Source organism: Octopus bimaculoides, chromosome Z, assembly GCF_046866305.1.
Source record: "Octopus bimaculoides isolate indiv1 chromosome Z, ASM4686630v1, whole genome shotgun sequence".
Taxonomy (NCBI): domain Eukaryota; kingdom Metazoa; phylum Mollusca; class Cephalopoda; order Octopoda; family Octopodidae; genus Octopus; species Octopus bimaculoides.
Genome location: NC_142944.1, coordinates 32,321,166 through 32,343,505, shown reverse-complemented (window position 1 = coordinate 32,343,505; position 22,340 = coordinate 32,321,166). Strand labels below are relative to the sequence as shown.

At 32.5% G+C, this 22,340-nt stretch overlaps 1 protein-coding gene across 2 annotated transcripts in view; it reads right to left on the bottom strand.

The window, feature by feature from the left end:
• Window positions 1-21,076, bottom strand: part of LOC106870596 (serine/threonine-protein phosphatase 2A 56 kDa regulatory subunit delta isoform) — a 55,528-nt gene extending 34,452 nt beyond the window's left edge. The window contains exons 1-6 of one of the 2 annotated variants that reach the window (XM_089365108.1): window positions 19,494-21,076; window positions 10,682-10,850; window positions 6,414-6,613; window positions 3,598-3,708; window positions 1,956-2,048; window positions 1,295-1,425 (exon numbers count right to left, since the gene is read on the bottom strand). In XM_089365108.1, the coding sequence (XP_089221234.1) occupies window positions 1,295-1,425; window positions 1,956-2,048; window positions 3,598-3,708; window positions 6,414-6,613; window positions 10,682-10,850; window positions 19,494-19,529 (740 nt within the window). In that variant the 5' untranslated portion in view covers window positions 19,530-21,076. The remainder of the gene's footprint in view (window positions 1-1,294; window positions 1,426-1,955; window positions 2,049-3,597; window positions 3,709-6,413; window positions 6,614-10,681; window positions 10,851-19,493) is intronic. The other variant, XM_089365109.1, reaches the window with a different exon arrangement.
• Between the last annotated feature and the right edge of the window lie 1,264 nt (window positions 21,077-22,340).

Genomic DNA, 22,340 nt, shown 5'->3' with positions numbered 1-22,340 from the left:
ACCGAATTCATTGAAACAGATTTCCTATAGATGCCTTCCCTGTTACCAATCCTCACCTATTTTTTAAGTTAGGTAATATTTCTCAGATATGTTTCCATAGAAGAATAGAAACAAAAGAACACTGGTTGTATGATGGTGATACTTGTTTTAACTATTTGTGCAATATTAAGACAAGGAGGCAGTCATACACACATATGAATACTCCTTTCAGTTTCTGTCTACCAAATCCACTCACAAGACTTAGCCTGGAGCCATAGTAGAGAACATTAGTTCAAGGTGCTTCACAGAGAAACTGAACTCAAAACCATGTGGTTGACAAGCAAACTTCTTAACCACACAATCATGTAACTGATTTTACAATTTTCTCCTGATAGTTAGTCACTAATTGAAAATTTATAAGTTATAATCTACACATATTGAATGCTACTTGATATAAAAAGACATTTCAATGCCATAATAAACAAATTATAACCTTATGAAGTATAAGATTTCTACTGGAAAAAAAAACAAAAAACTCAGAGATTTATATAAGCTTTCACAGTTGCTCTAAGTGTTACCTGCAACATATAATCCAGTACAACTTGTCTCAGCATAATCTTCCCTCTTACATACAATAATTGACTGCTCTAACTTTTCTCAGCTCGTTTATGCTCCATCATTCATACGCACTAACATTATGCATCCAGAAGAGCATACTCTCCACCCATCTCATGCTACAACATAGCGTAACACAGTAGTTCCCTTAACTTTTTCCAACCCATTCTCACTCTCACCACTGTGCTTTTGAAACACATGCATCCACCACTGCTTATTAAGTCAAACAAGTAATAATAGCTATCAACTATTTCTAGGAAGTCTTCTGTGCATTTGAAGGAATGTATCACATGCATTTTCACTGTTAACTACTCCTATCCATAGGAAATGCACAAAGCCTGCCTTATGTCAACCTGCCCCTTGTGCATCCATAGTTTACACTGAATACATCATTTAGAATTTCTATTTATACCTTCTTTGCATGCAGAGTACAGTCCTTTCTCAAATAGTTGTAGAGGCCTATTTCCTTATTTAGGTAAATCTTATTTGTTATTCAAATTTTAACATTTACAAAATGAACATTAATGTTATGTTATAAAAAAAATTAACAGGTATGAAAACAATTATTTTGGATTTCAGTCAATTAACAATTTAACTAAAGATGAAAAAATATGAAAAATAGCAACAAAAAGATCAATGTATAAATGTCAACTGAAATGTTGATTTCTTTAGAATAAATTCAATAAAAACAAAATCTTACCTATAGAATATATTATTTATTTGTTTCCTGATATAGGCCCTCAGACCAAGAAATTTACCATATATCCTATGAAGAATAGTCTTAAGAAAATCCCTCTCTCGAGGGTCTTCACTGTCAAATAATTCCAATAGCTATAATAAAAATAAAAATCATCTATATATCACTTTCTAAATCAAATTTAGTCCATATGCAAAAGAATTAACCAATTATTTAAATTTAATACTTTTCTTAATATTTCTTACATTTGCTTCTATTTATGCCAAAAAAATATATTTAAGATCAATAAACTGTAGACTCAAAAAGTAGACATTTAACTGACCAAATTAAATTTTGCAATACATTTTATAGGAAAACAATATAGACAAAGTTTAGTAAGATAAATATATCAAGTTATTTCTATCTACAATTGTCTCAGTGTATTCTCATTACAGAAACTGGATATGATGAATATTACAACAAAACATAAGTGTAATTTTGGTATTTCTTTTTTAATGCTATATATATATTTGTTTAGTAAACAGAACATATGGATTGTAAATAGCATATATATAAAATGTGAAATAGATTAAAAATATCATGTAAGTGTATTAGTAATGCATCTTAAATGTGACCTGGTCCACGTTTTTTACACTTTGAATATAAAAGAAAATATGCAAATTACCTGTAATACAAATTTTTGATCTATATACCGTTTTGCTATGTTAGGTACAAAATCTGGAGATTCTAAGAACCGTAGAAAAAATTCATATACAAGCTGAAAAAGAAGAAAATAATTTGGAAAAAAATTCAAATTTCAGCTTCTATTTGTTATGGATGGATACACAATCAAGCATGTTTAAAAACTATCACCAGGCACAAAGCTAAACGTACTTAGCAAATTGGCAGAATCTTTAAACTATCAGGTAGAATGTCTCATGGTATTTGGTCTGACTATCTGCACTGAGTTCAAATCCTGCTAAGATCAACTTTCAAATACTTAGATTACTAATGAAATTTTATCAAAAACATTTTAATTCTGAATCCAACAAATTATGACAAAATAGTCCATATTTTGACCTCAGTTATACACCATTTCAACAGGGATTAATTATTGTTACTTTGTTTCCAATGTGCTTAACTAAGCTAATAAATGACCATGAAACCAATTACATCAGATTTCAATATATTCAAATCTTACAAATAGTTTTAGTAGAACAATATTGACTATAATTGAAACTGAAACCATCAAGAAAGCATGGAAAAGAAAGGAATTAATACTAAATATTCCAAAACTTAATTGAACATTAAACTTAAATTTTATATAAAAGAGTACAGGTACAGCTTATAGGAGTACCATAAGGTTTCAAATTTTATCTCACTGTGTGACAACTTGGGTATGTGTCTTCTACTGTAGCCTTAAAGTCAGCCAGTGCTTTATGAATGGAATTGGTAGACAAACTGAATGGAAGTGATGCTATATACATATGTGTGAAGGTGCATGTTGCTTTAACATTCCAGTATTTGTCAATGTTTGAACAAAACAGTGGGAGGATGCTTACATTCCTTGTCAGCACAAAGCCTGGCCATTAAAGACCAATAGGATAAAAATCCCTTACATAGAAAGTGGGTAAAAGGTAGGTGACAGGAAGAACATCCAGCCATAAAATGCTGCCTCGAATAAGCGCTTTCCCACCTATGCACACAAAATCATGGAAAAACAGGTGCTAAAGAAATAAACAGTCATGAGGAATAAAATGAGCACCTGGCAAATGGTTCTGGTTATTGTCACAACTTGTTAGCATCTTTGTGAAAGATATATCCAATAACTTTTACAACCTTGTCCTCATAGAGGTGAGTTCTTAAAAATGATTGCATCATTTTGATTTACTGAATACATGGTTACTTCCTGTACACCAGCTTATTGCACTTTTGGTGACATGAAAAAGGCACCCAATACACTTTGTAAAATGGTTGAGATTAGGAAGGGCATGCAGCTTTAAAAACAATACCAAAGAAGACATTGAGCATGATGCAGCCTTGTGATACACTGGATCCTGTCAAACTGTCCGACCCATGTTGGCATGGAAAACAGACATTAAATGATGGTGATAATAATGATGTATTGTGCAAATGACAGCACAAGCTGAGCAATAGAGTTTAACCATTTCTGAAGGTGCAATGTGATTTATCATTGAAATCCAATGTAGAGAATTAGTAATATAATTAAAATACATTAGAATTAGTTGCCAAAATAGCAATCTAATTAACTGAACCTGTTTTTTAATCTAAGTTTAAATTTCCACTATAATTAAAAGTATAAGAACCTGTAAATGTGGCCAAGCAGCTTCTAGAGTTGGTTCATCTTCCTCAGGATCAAATTCAGCTCCACTAGGATTTGAGGAAGGTGGTAATGTTCTAAATAAATTTCCAGCAAACTGAAATAACAAAAATTTTTAAATATATTTTTATATATATACACACACACACACACACACACACACACACACACACACACACACACGCAATCATCATCATGAATTTGTATTTGATTTTGAATAGCTAAATATCTGAAGTCAAAGAATTCTCTTGTTGTCCACAGTCAAGAATTCTCTTGTTGTCCAGTCAAGAATTCTCTTGTTGTCCACAGTCAAGAATTCTATTAAAACATAGATTAAGTAAACTGCAACAAAAATTTAACTTAAGATACAGCTCTAAATTCTGAAATCAAATAAGAGAAATGTAAAAGGGCATCTATGATGTTGCAGTTTATTATACATCTTTGGAAGCTGATGAAGGATGTAGAATGCATTAATCTAAAGAAAGCTTAGAGTGCATTACATCTTTACAAGATAGCAAGAGTGATTAGAGGGCATGTTTGCTAGTACTTGTCATGCTGACTTTTTGTATACAAAAAGTCAGCATGACATGAGTAACAGATGTTAAATACACACGCGCGCGCGTGTGTGTGTGTGTGTGTTTTTATATATATATATATATATATATATATATATATATATATTCGATTTAATACTGAAGTTTGTATAATATTTCACAGAGTAACTGTGGAAAACATGAATTTAAAAAAATAAAGAAATTTGAAAAATTAAATCCTATTTGCCATAAAGGTCTAAGTAATAATACAGCATATTGATATTTGGTTGACAATTTCTGACATTAACCCTGGATCACAGGAGAAAGATTCTATTAAGGTAATGAATTGGCAGAGTTGTTAGAGTGCCAGACATTATTTATTACAATTATTTATTACAATTCTCTACATTCCGAATTCAATCCTTTCAACTTTTTTAAACTTTCAGTGGCAGAGGGCCCCTGAAAGGGGTCTCAGGGAGTAGTGTCCCTGCCTTCCTGAGCTAGTTTTCTACCACATTTCTTAAAAAATCGTGGTAGAGGCCTTGGTCTCGGGACCACTCATGTCTAGAAACTGAGGTTGGGGGTAAGCAAGGGCATGCTCCCCGTAGAAAATCCAGCTCCAAAAAAGCCTCATGATAGCCAAGGAGAATGGGCACCAGCCAGCCCAAAGGTTGAGGTGGGTTGCACCTGCCTACCTCAAAAAGGAGGGTGAAAACCCTCTATATTGGAGAGTTGGCTTGAGAAGAAAGGACACACAAAACCGGGCAAGATGGCGAGATGGTGTGAGGGCAGTTGCTATGACATTGAGGTAGATCTAGCCACATCTGTTAAAAGGCACAAAACCCAGCTTTCAAACACTGGATGATGATGATGATGATGAGTGGTCAATATAATAATAATAATAATAAACTATCCAGAGCAGTGGATTAGTGGACCAGATGTTTGTGTTTTGAGTTCAAAACCTATCAAAGATAGTAATAAACTTAATCCATTGCCCAGTTTAACATTACCACCTTAGGTACTTAAGCAGAGTCCACCCTGTTGCAAGAATTCAGCCACACCTTTGGTTTAAGGGTGCATTCCTCCCTCCTAACAACAGATCACGATGGCCCTATAACAGACCAGGGACAATGCTTTTCCTCCGGACTAAAAAACAAAAAACAAAAATAAAACGACAAATGACTCGTATTCTATGCATCCCAGAGAATGTAAATGAGCAGAATTTCAACTCAATACATATGAAGATGTAACCAAAACCTGCAGGGAATTTTGTCTGATACTCCACTAGTTCTGAAAGTTGTCCTTAACAAGGATATAGATTATGATAAAAGAAAAGTTATGACACTGGTGCAGAGATTAAAAACCTTTGGTGTTAACTGACTTTGTCCATAAATCAAAAATTTTACAACTACTAGGTATAAAAATCAATATTTTCATAGGTGACACAAAACATGCAGCTAGCAACAATATTAGAAGCAAGTTCTTGGTTACTATTTCGCAATAATAAATTAGAAATATTAACACTGAAATGAATATTTTAATGTTCTCTCTACCATCAGCTATGTTTGATAAATTAAGGTTTATTTGCAGATATAGTTTTAGTTATTTATTTTTATTTACACTATGTTCTAACAGATCAGTAGGTTTTTAAAATAATAGATAGATAAATAAAACATAACATTGTATATTGACCCTTTTGTTGCCTTATCCCTGTTAAAATACACTGCTCTGGTTTCAATTTTCAAAATACTGAAGAAATTTGTAAAATGACAAACTAGTGTTTGGAACATAAATTAACATGGAAATTTTGAAGGAAAGTTTTAATTTAAACCATTTTAAGTCTTTAACTGAGAAATTAAATTTCAGATTATTACAGTAATGATGTTTATCTACCAAAAAATAGAATTGATTTTTTTCCTGCAAGTCACATTAATTCAATGAACTTGTTATATCTCAACAAAAAACAGTTTCAAACATGACAATCCTCAACAAATGATAGATTGGCATATCTGATTTCTGCAGTAAAATGATTAAACAGGAAGCTTATATCATAGAACCAGGAGTGATCTCAGGCACGTTGGTATCAAATGGGTTAGTGTCCAATATGCAATCTGATAGGATCTTTTTTTTTTTTTTTTAGACAATACTTCTATTTCCAAATAATTTAGCAATATTAAAAAAAGAAAAAAAGCAATATAAATAAGCAAGCCAGGGAGAAATTCTTACAATGTGTATGTAAAAAATTAAAAAGGTTACTTGAAATACAAACCATCTGTATTGCTTCAGGATATATATGTTCAGTCAATATACCTCTGTTTTGTGAAACATATTCTACCATTTCATTTAATGCAGCCCGTTTTACTTCTTTCCATTTTAAGTCACTTAGTGGGTCTTGTACAAAGTCAAACAAAACACCACACTGCTGGATTTTTTGGATGAACAGCTGTTCGCGTTCAGTCAAAGGAGCATCTATAAACATTCAAATGTTAACTGAAAATATTGTGACAAAACATTTTCATAAATGGGAATATCTTAAGAATAAATAAAAAGAAATATTTTTCTTACACCATATGAGAATTTTAAATCCTGTCATATGATAAATAGATCTTTTCAGCTGAAAATATCTTAAGAATGAATTCAAAACAAAATGGAAATAGTTTAATTACTAAGGCTATTTTAGAACTATAATACTAAACATTCACCACCTTACATTATCTCCCTATTTTGAAAATAAGATATTTTTTTGTTCTTTTATCTTTTTAGAAGATAAATTTGTTTTTATGCATTAGAAAGTGCCTAGATAAATGTGAATGAAGGAAGTAGATAAGCACTCAGTACTGAGTTTACAGTAAAAACAATTCAAGGGTACATAAAAAAGGTAAAATGTAATCCTTAGTCGAACAACAGAGATTTATGACTTCAGATACAACTGATATAAAGAGGAGTAATTATGAATATAAAGACAACAATAAACTACTCAGTTGTTTCACTAGAGGCCGCTGATAGATTAACAGGTAGCACACTATTCAGGGTTTTACAAGTAGCACAGTAACTAAAACAAAGAAGATGGTAGAAATTTAGGAAGATATTGCCTCTTTTGGCAACAAACACGTGTATGAAGCATGTATAAGAAGTGTGACACAGAAAAGTAATGTAAGAAATAGCTTGTGATTGAAAAGAAATGAGTCAGTTAAGATAGAGTGAATATGTAATATTAATCTTCAGGTATAGAATACAGGATGGCTGAAAGAGTGACTGGACATTTAAGACATCAACCAAAATGTGAGAGATGACTGTTCTGCTGGATGTGAATGGATGAGTGACAGATGAAAAATTATTACTGTTAGAAGGTAGATGTGATAGAATAACTAAGAAAACACAGGAAGGAAGGTGGAAGTTAGATTTAAATATGTTTGACCTCAGACAAGACAATACATGGCACCTCTCCATATGCTGTGCTCGTTTTATAGATGTTAGTGATCATGGGCTTCTGTACCAAAGTATGAAGATGCATGACTTTTCTTGCAAATGATACAGTAATTGTTTTCTGTCAATCTATTTACAGATCGTGTTAGTCTCCTAATTTCTGCAGCTTACTCTTGAAGCACAGGACCTATTTTAATCCTTATGTAAGAGAATTGTTCATAGGACATCAGAGCATGTCCACACACCAGTGCTTCCATTGTTCTGTTGCCACTATTTTTGAAGCTGTGATGACGAAGGTTATTTACTTCTTCCATGCTTCATTTGATGAAATGCAAACATACCACTAAACATGCACAAACATTTTATGCACATATATACACAAGATGATCACTGACTCTGCTAGTTTCATTCATCCACCTTTTTATAGGTCTTGATTTTCATCTTGCAGCATATCCAAAAATCACTGTTCACCAGGTGTTTTGGTGGGATTGCAAGTTTACTTGCTGACAGCCAGACCATATAACAGCCTATACTGGGCTGCATAATATTAGCAGCGCTCTCAAGTGACATCATATGCACAAGCAATAATCATCACCAGTTTACATTCATCTTCCATGCTGGCATGGATCTGACTTGCTGGAGAACACTGTCTTACTTGAATGTCTCAATTTTAGCATAGAAAAGTGCCTAGCATTGAAACTAACACCAGCCACTTTACAAAATATAGTGGGTACACTTTTTCATGACACCAGCACTATAGAAATAGTCTTGCCAAAGACAAGGGGAAAAAAACTCTTTAATTCTGTGCAGTCTTTGCTTCATTTGCCAACCACTTTGTAGAAGGTACAGGTACTCTTCTCATGACACTACCCTAATGATGAAACTAGCAAGACTAAAGAGGCCCTGCAACTGAAAGGAAAAGTGGCTCTTTGTCAGCTTTAGCATATTGAGACTGGTTCTTACCAGTTTGTCCCATGTCTTTTCTAGGTCTTCCTCTTTCACTAACAGCATCCTCTTTTGGCATGCAGTATTTTTTAGACAGCTGTCATTCCTAATGTGCATTACATGCTCATACAAATGCAGTCTTCTTTCTTGTATACTACATCTGATTTCTCTTATACACAGCTTTTCTCTCAAGTCTTTTGTAATTCATGCACACTAACATCACACATCCAGCTTTTATATATAGAGACAGACTGACAGATAGAAGAATCAACTTCAATCCCAGAGTCAATTCTTCAGAATAACACATTAACTGACCAGCTTATTTTGCACAGTACTATATTTTGATTGAGACACAAATATATCTCTTAATATTAGGTACTCATATAAAGTAAGCTGACCTGTGAACATGTGACAGATTTAGTCTTCCTTGCCACTGGTATATTTGAAAGTAGGAGAAGGTAAATAATACACAACTATCTAGCAAGTGACAAAAGCATTTCATAGCAAAGTATGCTGCAATTACTCCCTATCCAAAAGTGCTGTATTGTGTTTCTGCTGGTTGCAAACATTTTGAGAAAAAAAAAGTGGCTAGCAGACATCAACCATCAGTTGTAAAACTCCAGCTGTAAAGACTGATGCATCTACTCATAGATGTAGTGATGTGTCTGCTCTAGGATGAAAGAGAAACGTTTGTTCTTATCAAGAAATTGGCTAATTCTTTCTGTTCTTGAACATGTCCATTAAATGTTACTTCAGTAGAGTTAGGAATAAAAGAGTAACAAGTTGGTGAGTTGGTAAGACCAAGAAATTTTCTTTGCTTTCATTGTGACATAAATACAAGAAATTCTTAAATGTTGTTCACTTTCTCCTCCAGTACACAGATTCCTTCTTTGTTAGCAATAAAAGAACATCATTTACTTGGATTGATGACTATGCTGTATTCAATAGAACAAAGAATAATCAGACGTTCTTGCTGTTCCTCCTCAAATAAGATGGGCATAGACAAAGGTAACTTTTGGATATCAGGCTTTACAAACTCAAGAAGCATATATACAAACTTGTAGAGTCCAAATGATGCTGTACTTGCCATTTTATGAACATTGTCTCATTGTACAGATATCTATCAGCATACTCTGACAAGACTTGTGCATCATCAAAAGAAAAAAATGCTAAGTACAGTATTTCATAACTGTCTAAAGTAGAATCAATTTTGAGTGCGTGAGATACTAAAGGATGCTAGTTACCTAGTTCCTTTTGAGAAAACATATATGCAAGGGAGATGAACAGATGCTACAGGCAGTGAACCAGTGAAGCCATGGAATATCAACATTCATGTACACACACATACATCTACAGTGAGCTTCCATACAGTCTCTGTTGATCATTACCTCTCATAAGACATTGGTTGACTCAGGGCAACACTGAAGATACTCAAGGTCTAAAACTGGGACTAAACCCAACAGCTTATAGTTGAGAAGTGAACTTAATAACATGTCCATGCCTATAACTTAACTAGTAGTGCTTCTGCAAAAGAAATTTATGAGGTACTATCATTGAATTATTCTTCGAAGTTGTTACTAGAGTTACCAATACTGAAATTATGCATGAAATTTTGTGAGTGTATGTCTACATATGTAAATGTGTACATACAAATAAGTGTTGTGTGTATGTGAATGTGCATATTACATATGATGTGACAATCCATTGAAAGCATATTTTCAATTAAGAAAGGCTAATAATTTGATTGATCAGAAAGGATAACCACTGCCTGGTGAGTGATTAAAACTCATTTTACCTGTGTGCAATCATATATGATGAGAGCATGTAGATGATGTAATGTCAAACATGAAGCATTCGCCTTAATATGAAGTAATCACTGCAAGACATGTTTGTTTCTTAGCATTGTTAATCTATATGTCCTTAATCCTATGATTTCAAAATCATTATATCAAAATTATGCAGTATTTCTCAACTTAATATGCACAAAAATGTCAGGAGAAAATACATACACACATACATACAGATAAGACACAGTAATGTCTGCTTGATAGCAATAGTATTTCTAATGATAGCTGGTGCAATCTTAACATTTAACAGGATAATGGCATCAGAAAATATTTCAGGTATTTTAAAGTTACAGATATAATCAAAGTATCATATACAAACCCCTCATTGGTGTTAATTTTTGCAGTTCTCGGTTTTTAGAAACACTGAATCTTGAAGAATTTTGACGCTTGTCTTTTTTTATGTGTGCAGGACCTGAGTATTTTATTTTTGTTAGTTGGGTGGTAGGAGGATGATTTTCAGTATTCGCAGAAGCTTTCTTTTTGGCATTCTGAAAAATAGAAAACCATATTGATTAATATTCCAAAATATTTCAGTATTTAAATGCATATATTAAATGGTCTCGCCAACAATAAGTAGATATGGCTGATGAAATACATTATGGTATTTAGTTTCATCCCCTTTCTTGCTCAGTTCAAATTTGAATTTCATCTTTCTAGCATTTTGAGCAGAAAAAACTTCCATTGATATATTGCAGTTGATTTGAAAACTTAGACTTTTAAGAAAACTAGCAATAAAAAGAAAAATAAGGAAATAAATTTACAAAAATATGTCAAAACTTTAACTCTTTAGTATTTAAACCAGCTACATCAGGCCCAAATACTGTTTTATGCTCAAAGTGGCCACATCTGGTCTCACACACTTACTCTACAATGTCAGTTTTAAAATAATCACATCATTGAAATCTCAAAGCTACAAAATGATGCATGATTAATTCAAAACAATGTGAATAAATAAGCATACATTTGACAAAGTAATCTGAATGCTAAAGGGTTAACACCAATACATTTTTAAAACTCTTTGAAACAAAACTATGGTTAGCATTAATATTTTTAACTTAGTTTGTAGATTATCTAAAACTGTCATTTTCATCTGTCTTTTTAAGTCTCCCTGTCTTAACAGATAATACCAACTGTTAGCAGCTATTTATTTCTATTGCATATCCATTCCTTATGAAACATCCTTCATAAACTTTCAATATACTTTTAAAGCCTGCGGTGAATTATGCAGAAGAAATCTCTTTCTTCCCCTCTAACCATTTAGATGTACTATTCTTATGTCAATGTTCATTATCAATTAGATTATTGTTATACATTTTGAAGTATTTAACCCTCAAACTCAATGTTAACCCAACCCGCCCCAACCCATCCCTTCCTCTTGACCCTGATTAGACAAGCTGAATATTATCTAATAATCTATCTCCTACAAATTCCTTCTTTGTTATATGAAAGGAATAATGTCAATCTCCCTAAGTGAGAGCCTCTCACAATAAAATAGGATGAGTAACAATATAGTTAATATAAAAATAAATACAATTCAAGAATACATATAAAAGACAATTCTATATACATCAATGGTATCTCTACATGCAACTGTTCATGCAAAAGGCTTGAAGCAGAAAGAAGTATGGAAAGACAGGAAGAAAGAACACTACAATGATGAGATAGGAGAAAAATTTCTACTTCTGAATGGATGTCATTGATCTAAAATATATCCACTAAAGCAGAAGCTAACAGTGAAAATGTATTTAAACTCCATCAAAAATCAACAGGTGCTTACAGCTAGAATTTTCCTTGGTTTGAATGTGAAAATGCAAAATTTTGCAAACAAGATTAAAACAATGCAATATTAAGAACAGAGTGGTTTTGTTTGTATATTAAAGGTGTTCTGAAGAAATTGCTGCTTTTCTTCAATGACCATGTTTTGGTGTAAATATTTCCAAATTTAGTGTATATTCATTCAATAACAGATTGTACAATAAACAAAGTAGCTGACAAAAAACATCAAGTTGTTACATTGGCAGCGTAAGTTGTCAATCATGAGTGTCAAAAGATCACTAATGTAAAACATCTCAATATTGTGTAAAATAAGTGCTTTGTGTCATACTTTTAGAATACGCTTCATTTCCCAGTAAGTTCAATACTTAAGTAGGAGCTAATAATCCATTTAATGCTGATTATTGTAAATTTAATTAGAGATATTAGAAGCAAACTAATATTCTCAATAATTAATATTATTTTAATAATTTTAGCAAGAATGGGAAACAACTTGGGACATGTTCTGGTCTTATTAAACTTTCTCAGCAAAGTAGACTTAACTGTGTACTTCCCAAAATAGTGATCGAATCAAAGATTTATGATAACACTTACCATTTCTTATAAATAATCCTAGCTGATGATACTTCCTCCTAGTTTTCAAAATTCAATGTTTTCACTAATTATAAAACCTGAATGAGGCTCTAGTACATAATTTCTTCCTTCTACTTGAATTCATAACAGTGGAACGTAAGACTAAAAGAAAACAGAACTGAAAATGACGGTGCCAATCCTCTAGGTTTTGAATTCTAATAGTTATTATCACACAAGATATCCTATCTGTAGATATCCTATTACAGTACACAGCATTCTTTATCTTGGTGAATACCAAAATGGAATCCACTACCATTCCTCTCACATTTTTTTCTTAATTCTATTACAAACCCTTTTTTTTTTTTGCCAGATCCTTCGATGTTCAGTCCTTTTAATCACCTCATTAACTAACAAATAGCTGATCATTTCTCACTCGGGCACAAGGCCCTGACCTATTAGATACTCTTTTTTACTGAAGAAGAAAATGAGAAGTTGACCCCAACCAAAATTCAGTTCAGAATATAAAGCAAAAATAACCAAATACTACAAAATTTATCCTGTCACCTTAACACTTCTGCCAATATAACAAGCCATCATAAAATGTAATACTATTCATTCAATAAATGTTAGCATTTTCATTACCAAACTCATTATACCCTGCTATTTCTTTCCAGCCTTCATTTGATAGTATTTTTCAATCATGTTTAATACTTTCATGTAATTCTCCCTCCTCCCCCTTCAATTTCCAGTCCGTATTCTCTCCATTTACGTATTTTGCACACTGAACTTGTAACTGTAAACGTAAGCTCTCCATTCAGACCCTCTAGCCAAAATTTCACCTAATTCTTTCCTTCCCACACTTTCATTCTCTGGAACTGTCTTCCTGCCAACAGTCATCTACAGGTGAGATGTTCAAACTTTCTCACTACTCCAAGAAGCCCACAACTATCATGAGCCACTGGCAAATCTCTTTCAACAAACCTAAAAAAATAAATAAATAAATGTCTAGTCAATAAATTCTTTTGCACCCTTCAGCATTTTCAGCTGTTATCCTGTTCAAAAATTACACATAAGGTTTCCAAAGTCTTGAAACCCTCACATATTAAGCAGAAAGTCTGCACATATTAAGCAGAAAGTCTGCACATATTAAGCAGAAAGTCTGCACATATTAAGCAGAAAGTCTGCACATATTAAGCAGAAAGTCTGCACATATTAAGCAGAAAGTCTGCACATATTAAGCAGAAAGTCTGCACATATTAAGCAGAAAGTCTGCACATATTAAGCAGAAAGTCTGCACATATTAAGCAGAAAGTCTGCACATATTAAGCAGAAAGTCTGCACATATTAAGCAGAAAGTCTGCACATATTAAGCAGAAAGTCTGCACATATTAAGCAGAAATTCTGCACATATTAAGCAGAAAGTCTGACTGACTTTCTAAACAGAGGAGATTTAACAGTACATAATCTAAAATTGGGTTGACATTTTCTTTTTTCTTTTTACAGTTTATCTGTATTATAAAATCTATTCTTTACAGACCCTTTCAGTTTCTATATATTCATTATATTGAACAGTTTCTCAATTGCTGCACAGATCGTATAGCTTTCAACTAGCATATCTGCTCTAATAACTACTTGTTTCTTTTCTTATGTCTCAGTATGGTTACGTCACTGACTGATAATTTGTGCTTACAGCCACATTCCTCTTCTGCTGTTTATAAAAAGTCAATTTCGAGCAATACATAACTAATAAGCATATTGTTTCTCTAAACAATATTTCACATCAAGATAATTCATGACACGATACTTCAGAAGCCTAACACTTTCCACATAGCAGTAACCCCTATGTATGGCAGAATACGAATTCAATGTCATAAATTGCAGTATCTTTGACAATCTCTCAATAAGTTACCTTATTAGTGGCATAAAAGGATTTCTGTATTGAATAGAAATCAATAATCATCACCAGAGATGTTTTTAGCAGAAAAATTGATCTATTTATTTCCAGTGAAGGATAGAGTCATGTTAACAGAAACATTGCTAACAATACTTTATGAAACAAGACTTATTTTTACCAGATACCTATAATTGTACTTCTAACAGCTCATTTTAAGATGATTTGAACAACATATATTATAAACAGACCAACTAATAAACTAAAAAAAGAGTCCATCACAAACTTGCAGCTGTTGGTTGAATACATACGGAATATGCTCCTAGTTAGAAATAACTTCTCCAAAAATATGCACAGCTGCTATCTACATATGATAATACTCCAGTGTTTACAACATAACAATCTAAAACATTTCATTGAATATTGGCACCAACTTGGGCAAGTAAATGAGGTAGTCAAAGTTCAGTTTCAAATAAATTAATGTTATCTAAAAGTAACAAAAAGTAGTTTGACAAGAAAAGGCTACAAGATTTTACTGAAGCAGAGAATTTTAAACTTGTAAAGCACTAGACTGAAATCATTAACCCTTTCATCTGTTGAAATACGCTTTGTTTCAATAAATTTGGAAAATGCAGGATTTAAGACAACTCATTAAGGTGGTATCTGGAACCTAAGTTAATTAACATGAAATTTTGATGGAAGGTTTTAATTTAGATCACTTTAAACATGAACTTTGCTTTATAAAATCAATTGTTCCATGTGGGTTGGCATCAAAAAAAGTTTAAAAAAAAAAAGATTGAAGATGAATGATCCATAAAAATCATTACATCCATATAAGTACTAGTAAGTAAGGATATTTCTGAATAACTATGTTAAAGGACATATACAGATGAATCAAAGGATCCTTTCTTCAACTATTATCTGCTCAGCAGTACTAAGGTTTCTGTCATCTCTGTTGACTTAAAACCAACAGAAATATTACTGATGTAGATCACCAGACTCGAATCCTTTAATGACCCAAGTATTGAAAAATTTTATTCCTGAATTGTGTGCAGTTACTAATACTTGCTAAAACAAACCACTTCTTTGCATTAGTTGTAGCAAGTCGCTAACTTTCAGGGTGACTATATTTTGGTAAAAGGTGATATGAGAAATGTGCGATCACACTTTTGGAACAATGACTGTACAAGAGGAATGTAAACAGCCAAAGAAACAAATGAATACATCCTGAAATTAGTAAACAATTAGCAAAGGTCAATCATGTGTCTTAATATATTCTGGAAAGTATGTGAATAAGGATACAACAGTGTGAAATAAAATCTTGCCTACTGAATGCCTAAGTAGTGATGGAATAACAAGATAAGGAAAGCTATGAAGGAAAATGGAGATTAAGGAAGAATAACAACAGGTTAGAAGAACAAAAATAGGATGTTAAAGCTAAGATGAAAAAAAAAATTTGTAGTGAGTGTTGTAAACGAAAGTGTACAGGAGAAATTTAGCATTAATCTGAAAACTACACCTGGATGATAAGCAAAAACAAGTCAATGACACAGAAGAGCTCTGAGCAGTTGAAAAATATGTAATTTCATAGCAATAGAGTTTTATTGCAATCAGTACAAAACCCTATTATATAAATGAGTAAATATTGACAAGGGTAATTTCTCACAGAGCATTCATTTGAAAATATTGTCTTATAAGATTTTGAAGAGCAGATCATCAATAACAAGATATCTTACAACTCTTCTGTCTTCGCTAATCAAAAATCTGTTTCAGAGACGAGATACAAAGTAGGACTAGTGAGGTAGAAAGTGGCACCTGAACTTATGTTAGCTTCAATCAAATATATTGGCTGTATGATACGACTGACAATAACTTTGGTAAATGGAACTAGTGCGTGGCCTTAATTGACCTTCAGAAGGTAGTTGATCAAGTGCAACAAGGTGTACTCTGATGAATGAAGAAAAGCTCAAGTGTAGTATAATATGTAGGCCTTGTAATTGTGAAAATATGTTTAACTTTCATTTTGATGCTTAGCATGGTGTGTACCAATAGTCTGTTAAGTCACCAACTTTGCATCATCGTAAAGAGTCAATCTTAAATGTCCTTGAAAGCTGCTCTGTACTGATGACCTCACAAAAATGGTCGAAAGCACTACTAAACTGATTCTTCATAGAGAAAGATGATTTTTATAAAAAAAAGTCTTAAGTTCAAGACAGATTTAGAAAGGAAAGGTTTTAGTAACATGGCTACATGGTGTTTGTCATGATGGTAGAGTAATCATATCTCAAGTCACAACATTTAATAGGTAAGAAAGCAATGTGCTGATATGCATGGCAGGCTAAAACCTCAAAACTAAGTTCAAATATAAATATTTTTAGTATTCTTTCCAAACTATAAGAAGTGGCTATGGGTAGTAAAATCTGGAGTTGATGGTAATTTTGTTGTTTAGATAACCAGACAGGAACAAAGAGTCAATCTGTTTAGGAGAAAATCATGATCATCTTTTTCTGACCAACAGTAATATATTTACAATTACCTCAAAAATGAATTTATTGTATTAATCAAGTAAAATCTGGCCAGTAGACCAACCTCTGCACTACACAACTTTTCAACAGAAAGGATGTATTTGAATTAAGTTACTTTTGTTTATGTAATTAGTGAGAGGGTTATGATCACCAACAGCATGAGAAAAAGGAAGGTAATCAGAAGGTGATGGACTGACACCAAACACAACATGGTTCAAAACTCTGCAGCATGGCAGAGTCTCACAGCCTATAACCCGTCCCTCTATTCTCTTCTTTAGCCTTGATTGTGATTAATACCATGGTAACTGGAACAACTATACAAATAATGAGATCGTGTAAACTGAACAGACATTAACTGTAATCAGAAATATCAACACAGATAATGAACTGATTCAAGACTAAGAAAAGTTGAAATTATAAAACCACCACATCATCCTAATGAGATCCAAATCAGTCTCTGGTAGCATAGGCAAAACAGTGCAGCTTTAATGAGTAATTGCCCTAACAACATAAATACAGATTTAATAATAAAGAAACCTACATTATGAATGATGAATGACTACACATGTTCTTGTACTTTTTACACATAAATTAAATATCCACTTAATTTCTTATCAATTCATCCTTTTTTTTAAATCAATATTTTCTACTTCAATTTATAACAATATCATGGTCCAACATAAATGTCAAGAAAAAGCTGTTAATATAGAGAAAATCTCTAAGTAATATAATTTTTTAAGGCAGAATCATTAGCACACCAGACAAAATGTTTAACAGCATTTCTTCCAGTTTTACATTCCAAATTAAAATTTTGGACTCATAAAATGAAGTACAATCAAATACTGGAATCAATGGTATTGACTAACAAACTCCCCCAAAACTGTTGGCCTTATGCCTAAGCCAAATGCAATTATTATTATTATTATTGTAACTTTCTTAAATTACCAAATGGAGGTGAAAGAATGATGAATAGCCAATAAAAATCTGAACTTGATATTTACTACAAAGAAATGTGATGAATGGAAAGTAGTTCCAGGAGGAAAAGAAAGATTAGTTTGGTTATGTCCAAAGTCTATAAACAAACATGCATTGTGGTTTATTAAAAAAAAACCAGGAGAAAGAATACAAAAGTATTTCAATGGCAGTTGATAAAAGAACAAGAAAGCTTACACAGAGAACACTGACAGCTAGTGGACTGGAGTTTGTGATGATAGATATACGTGGGTCAGAATCAATTATATAATCACATAAGTGAAGCTTACACAGGTCTTATAAAGGGTCAATTATAGATCACAAACAAAGTGGATGGTTGGAATATTGGGGTTAGTAGCCTGTGCTCTTAACCACTATGCCATATGGATGGTATTCTTAAAAATAATTTTATCTGGTCTGCATAGTTATTTAGTATTCCAGACATAACCATTCTGCCTGTTTAGGCTATTTTGGACCAAATCTTTCATAATGATAAAATGGATTATTGAGATTTGGCTGCTATCTCTACAAAGTAAATCCATCATTGGTTTGTCAGGCCTATGTAAAAAGGCTAGTGTTTTAAATCTGTTTCAGTATCCCTGTTAAATATTTATACAGTTTCACTGAAAAAAGCGCCCTAACAATTGAGTTCAACTTCTTTTACCTTCATCATTATCAAAGAAAACAACCAGTTTGCATTCATATCAGATTCTGGCTTCAGATACCTATATTCCTTTTAAAATAGAAAATACGAATTATGGAATCAATACCTAAACATTTTCAAATGTTTAGATATTGAAACTGTAGTATATATATTGTGTTAATAATAGTAACAGTAGTGAAGACCTTATAAGTATTGAATCATTAGCATAATGAAAATACATTATATATTTCTCATTCCAACAATTGAAATTACCAGTTGTTCATCCCCAAAATTTGCTTACTTGAAACTATATAACTGCTCTAAGAAAAACATTGTCCCAATTCACAGTTACAACCAAATCACATCTTAGCAAAGATGAAAGTGAAAGGTCTGGTGATTTAGACAGAGTAAAAAGAAGATTGTATGTAACATTAAAAAAATCATGTGAAACTACATCTGAACATACTTTTTTTTTTTCTTGTTTAGACATTAAGTTTAAAATGTGAGGTCATATCAGACAGTCAAGACTTAGCAAAAATATAATACTGAATTTTTTTTTTTTTTAATTCCATAAATATTAAGAAATTGAAAATTATATTTTAAATGTTTCTGTATACATAAAACAAACAAAACGCCAAGTAATTCAAAGTACAGTTTATCTAGATTCGTATTTAGATATAAGATCAATTCTTATTTTCTGCATGACAATCTAGCAAAATAAATAAATAAATAAATAAAATAAAAATAATTTTACCTTAAACCATCGGCAATGGATTTTGAATTTTGGCATTTTGTCATACAAAATTAAATCAAAATGATAAAAGCCTTAAAATTTTGGAATATCCTCTGAAATATAGATAGTGTACTACACAAATTATCTAACAATCTGCTTGAATAGAACACTTCTCCAATTTATAAATATTAACATTTGCAATGACATTTGCAAAAACAAAGTTGAGGATTGGTCAGGCAATGATCTTGACGCTATTTTCAAATACAATTTGAATCCCAGGTAATAATTGGTGGACATATTTCAATAATGCTGAAGTAGTCTGTAGATTAGAGATCAATGTTCTACTGTAATCAATGAAAGGCAGCATTGTTTCAGACTAATACCATATGACATTATAAGGCTAGCTGTAAGAATAGCACAACATAACTAAGCTTTTACTTAAATCCTAAATTGCTGTTAAACAAAGACACAAGAACACTAGTATGAAAAATCACAAAACTACATATCTAAATGTGACCTATTAAATCTACATCTTATATGTAAGGTAAACATGCACAAAACATAAGACAAGTGAACTATTGAACTTGAACAATTACAAATGAGCAACAATAAACTCAGTATGAAAATACTTTGAAGATACTTAATACTACATAAATAGATATTTTTAACCTTTCAATCTAAATATCCCTTCTTTTTTTTACATAAACAATGTGGAGGGAGCAACTGCTTAATTCACACTTTCATATTTAAGAAAAATGACTGAATTCTAATAAAGAGCCTTACAGACTTTCTGTTTTGTAGATTCATGTTGAAGTTTAGTTATCAGTCTTCACATTTGTCAAGTGTATGTGTATGAATATAATACAGAGTACAATTAATGTAACAATTGTTTCTAACACAGGTGCAAGGCTGAAAATTTGAGGCAGTTGAAGGTGGTGGTGGTTGATTAACCCTTCAGCCTTCAGGTTACTATCAAATGCAATGCTTATTTATTCACACTGCTTTCAATTAATCATGCATTATCTTGTAGCTATGAGATTTCAATGATGTGATTGTATATTTTTAGAATGACATTATGGGTTACGTATGAGAGGTTGGACCTGGCCAGTGTGAACATAAAACAAGTAGAATATTTGGACCAGATATGGCCAATTTAAATGCTAAAGGGTTAAATTGATTTCAGTATCTGACTGGTATATAATAATGAAAAGGAAACAATATCAAAAGGAAAAATTGCAACTTCATATGAAATAAGCTACTCACATGTAGGAAATAATACATACACACACACATACATACATACACAATGCTATACTCTAAATATTCAAGTGCTATAATCAGCAACTCAAAGACTTGCTGCTTCATTCTGTTTCTATTTTTTTAATTACTTTTAACAGCTTCTACTCCTTTGAACAGACTGATAGGATACTCCTTTACTAAAGGTGCTCTTCTCTCTTCAGTTTAGCAACCTTACTGTGTCTTACACTAAACATTCCTCTGATTCTTTCTTTCCAAACTGTAACCCACTGGAATTTATCTCAGCCCCAGTTTGTCCCTCAATGATCCACCTGCAAATATTCAAACTCAACACCAATCTCATCTGTAAGTACCAGTAAAGATCATGGGGACTGCTCTTTCCTAATTTATTTAAAAAAAAGAAATGGCACTTAAGCATAAAAATATATACCAGTTTGTAAATATTTCATAATTTACATGTAATCTCTCTATAGGAAGACGTCTGTGCCTGTCCCTCTATCATCACTGGCATAAAGTCACACACCCCATTTACTATAACCTCATTCAGTTGGAGGTGGGGTTGTCCTGCAAGTTACTTGACACTCAAACTGCAGCCAGTGCCACAAAGAAACTACCCAGTACACTGTAAAATAGTGCTAGGAAGCCACAGAAACCCCAAAGCAGACATTGGAGTTCAATGCAGTCCTCCAGTTCATTGTCCAAGCTATACCAACATGGAATATGGACATTAAATGATGATGATATAAAACTGTCAACTTATCAAATCATTTTTAAGTGATGTAGAGAAATAGAGAAAAACATTTAATCCAAAAACTGACCACATCTAATATTAGTATTATCAATTTTCATATAGCTACAATGCCATTACTTAAGATTTCCAAATCACTAATAGGGGCCACAAATCCTTTATTGAAGTATGGTAAAGGAATAGGCAGAAATTACAGATAACATGTCGAAAAGTTCAGTGAGACTATGTAGTCAGACAGAACACCAGAATTTTAAGTTGACAAAATGCTCAAGAAAAGCTGGCAAAAAATGTCATGAACAAAATAAATTATCTCAGACATGAACCTTGAATGCAGAATACTAGAGACTGAAAAGAAATGACATAAACATACTTCATTGCATGTGCAATGTGAGTGTGCATGAAATAATTAGTACAAAGGCACTGAGTGAAAAACTATGTATAAGAGGAATCAGATGTGTTCAAAAAAGAAGACTGAGATGATATGGTCATGTGATGCATATGAATGAGGACAGCTGTATAAGGAAGGGCCATTCACTTAACATTGCTGGAACCAGCAAAAGACTCAGGAAGATAGATGAAGTAGTGAAAGCTGACCTCAAGACCTTGAGCCTGATTGAAGAGATGACAAAGACCAGGATCTCTGGCAATATGAGGTTCTCAAAAAGACTCAGGTTCTGGAAGTGTTACAATGACTTGCCCCTCTTATGCCTTATGTGTACCTCTTCCCCCTCCCTCTCTCTTATCCTTCCCCACCAACAACTGTATCATCTTTACTGTTCCTGTAACTCACTGCTCTATGCTCTTCTGCATCCTTTTATTTTCTTCACCTCATAACTCATCTCATCCCTCCTGCCTATTTTGGC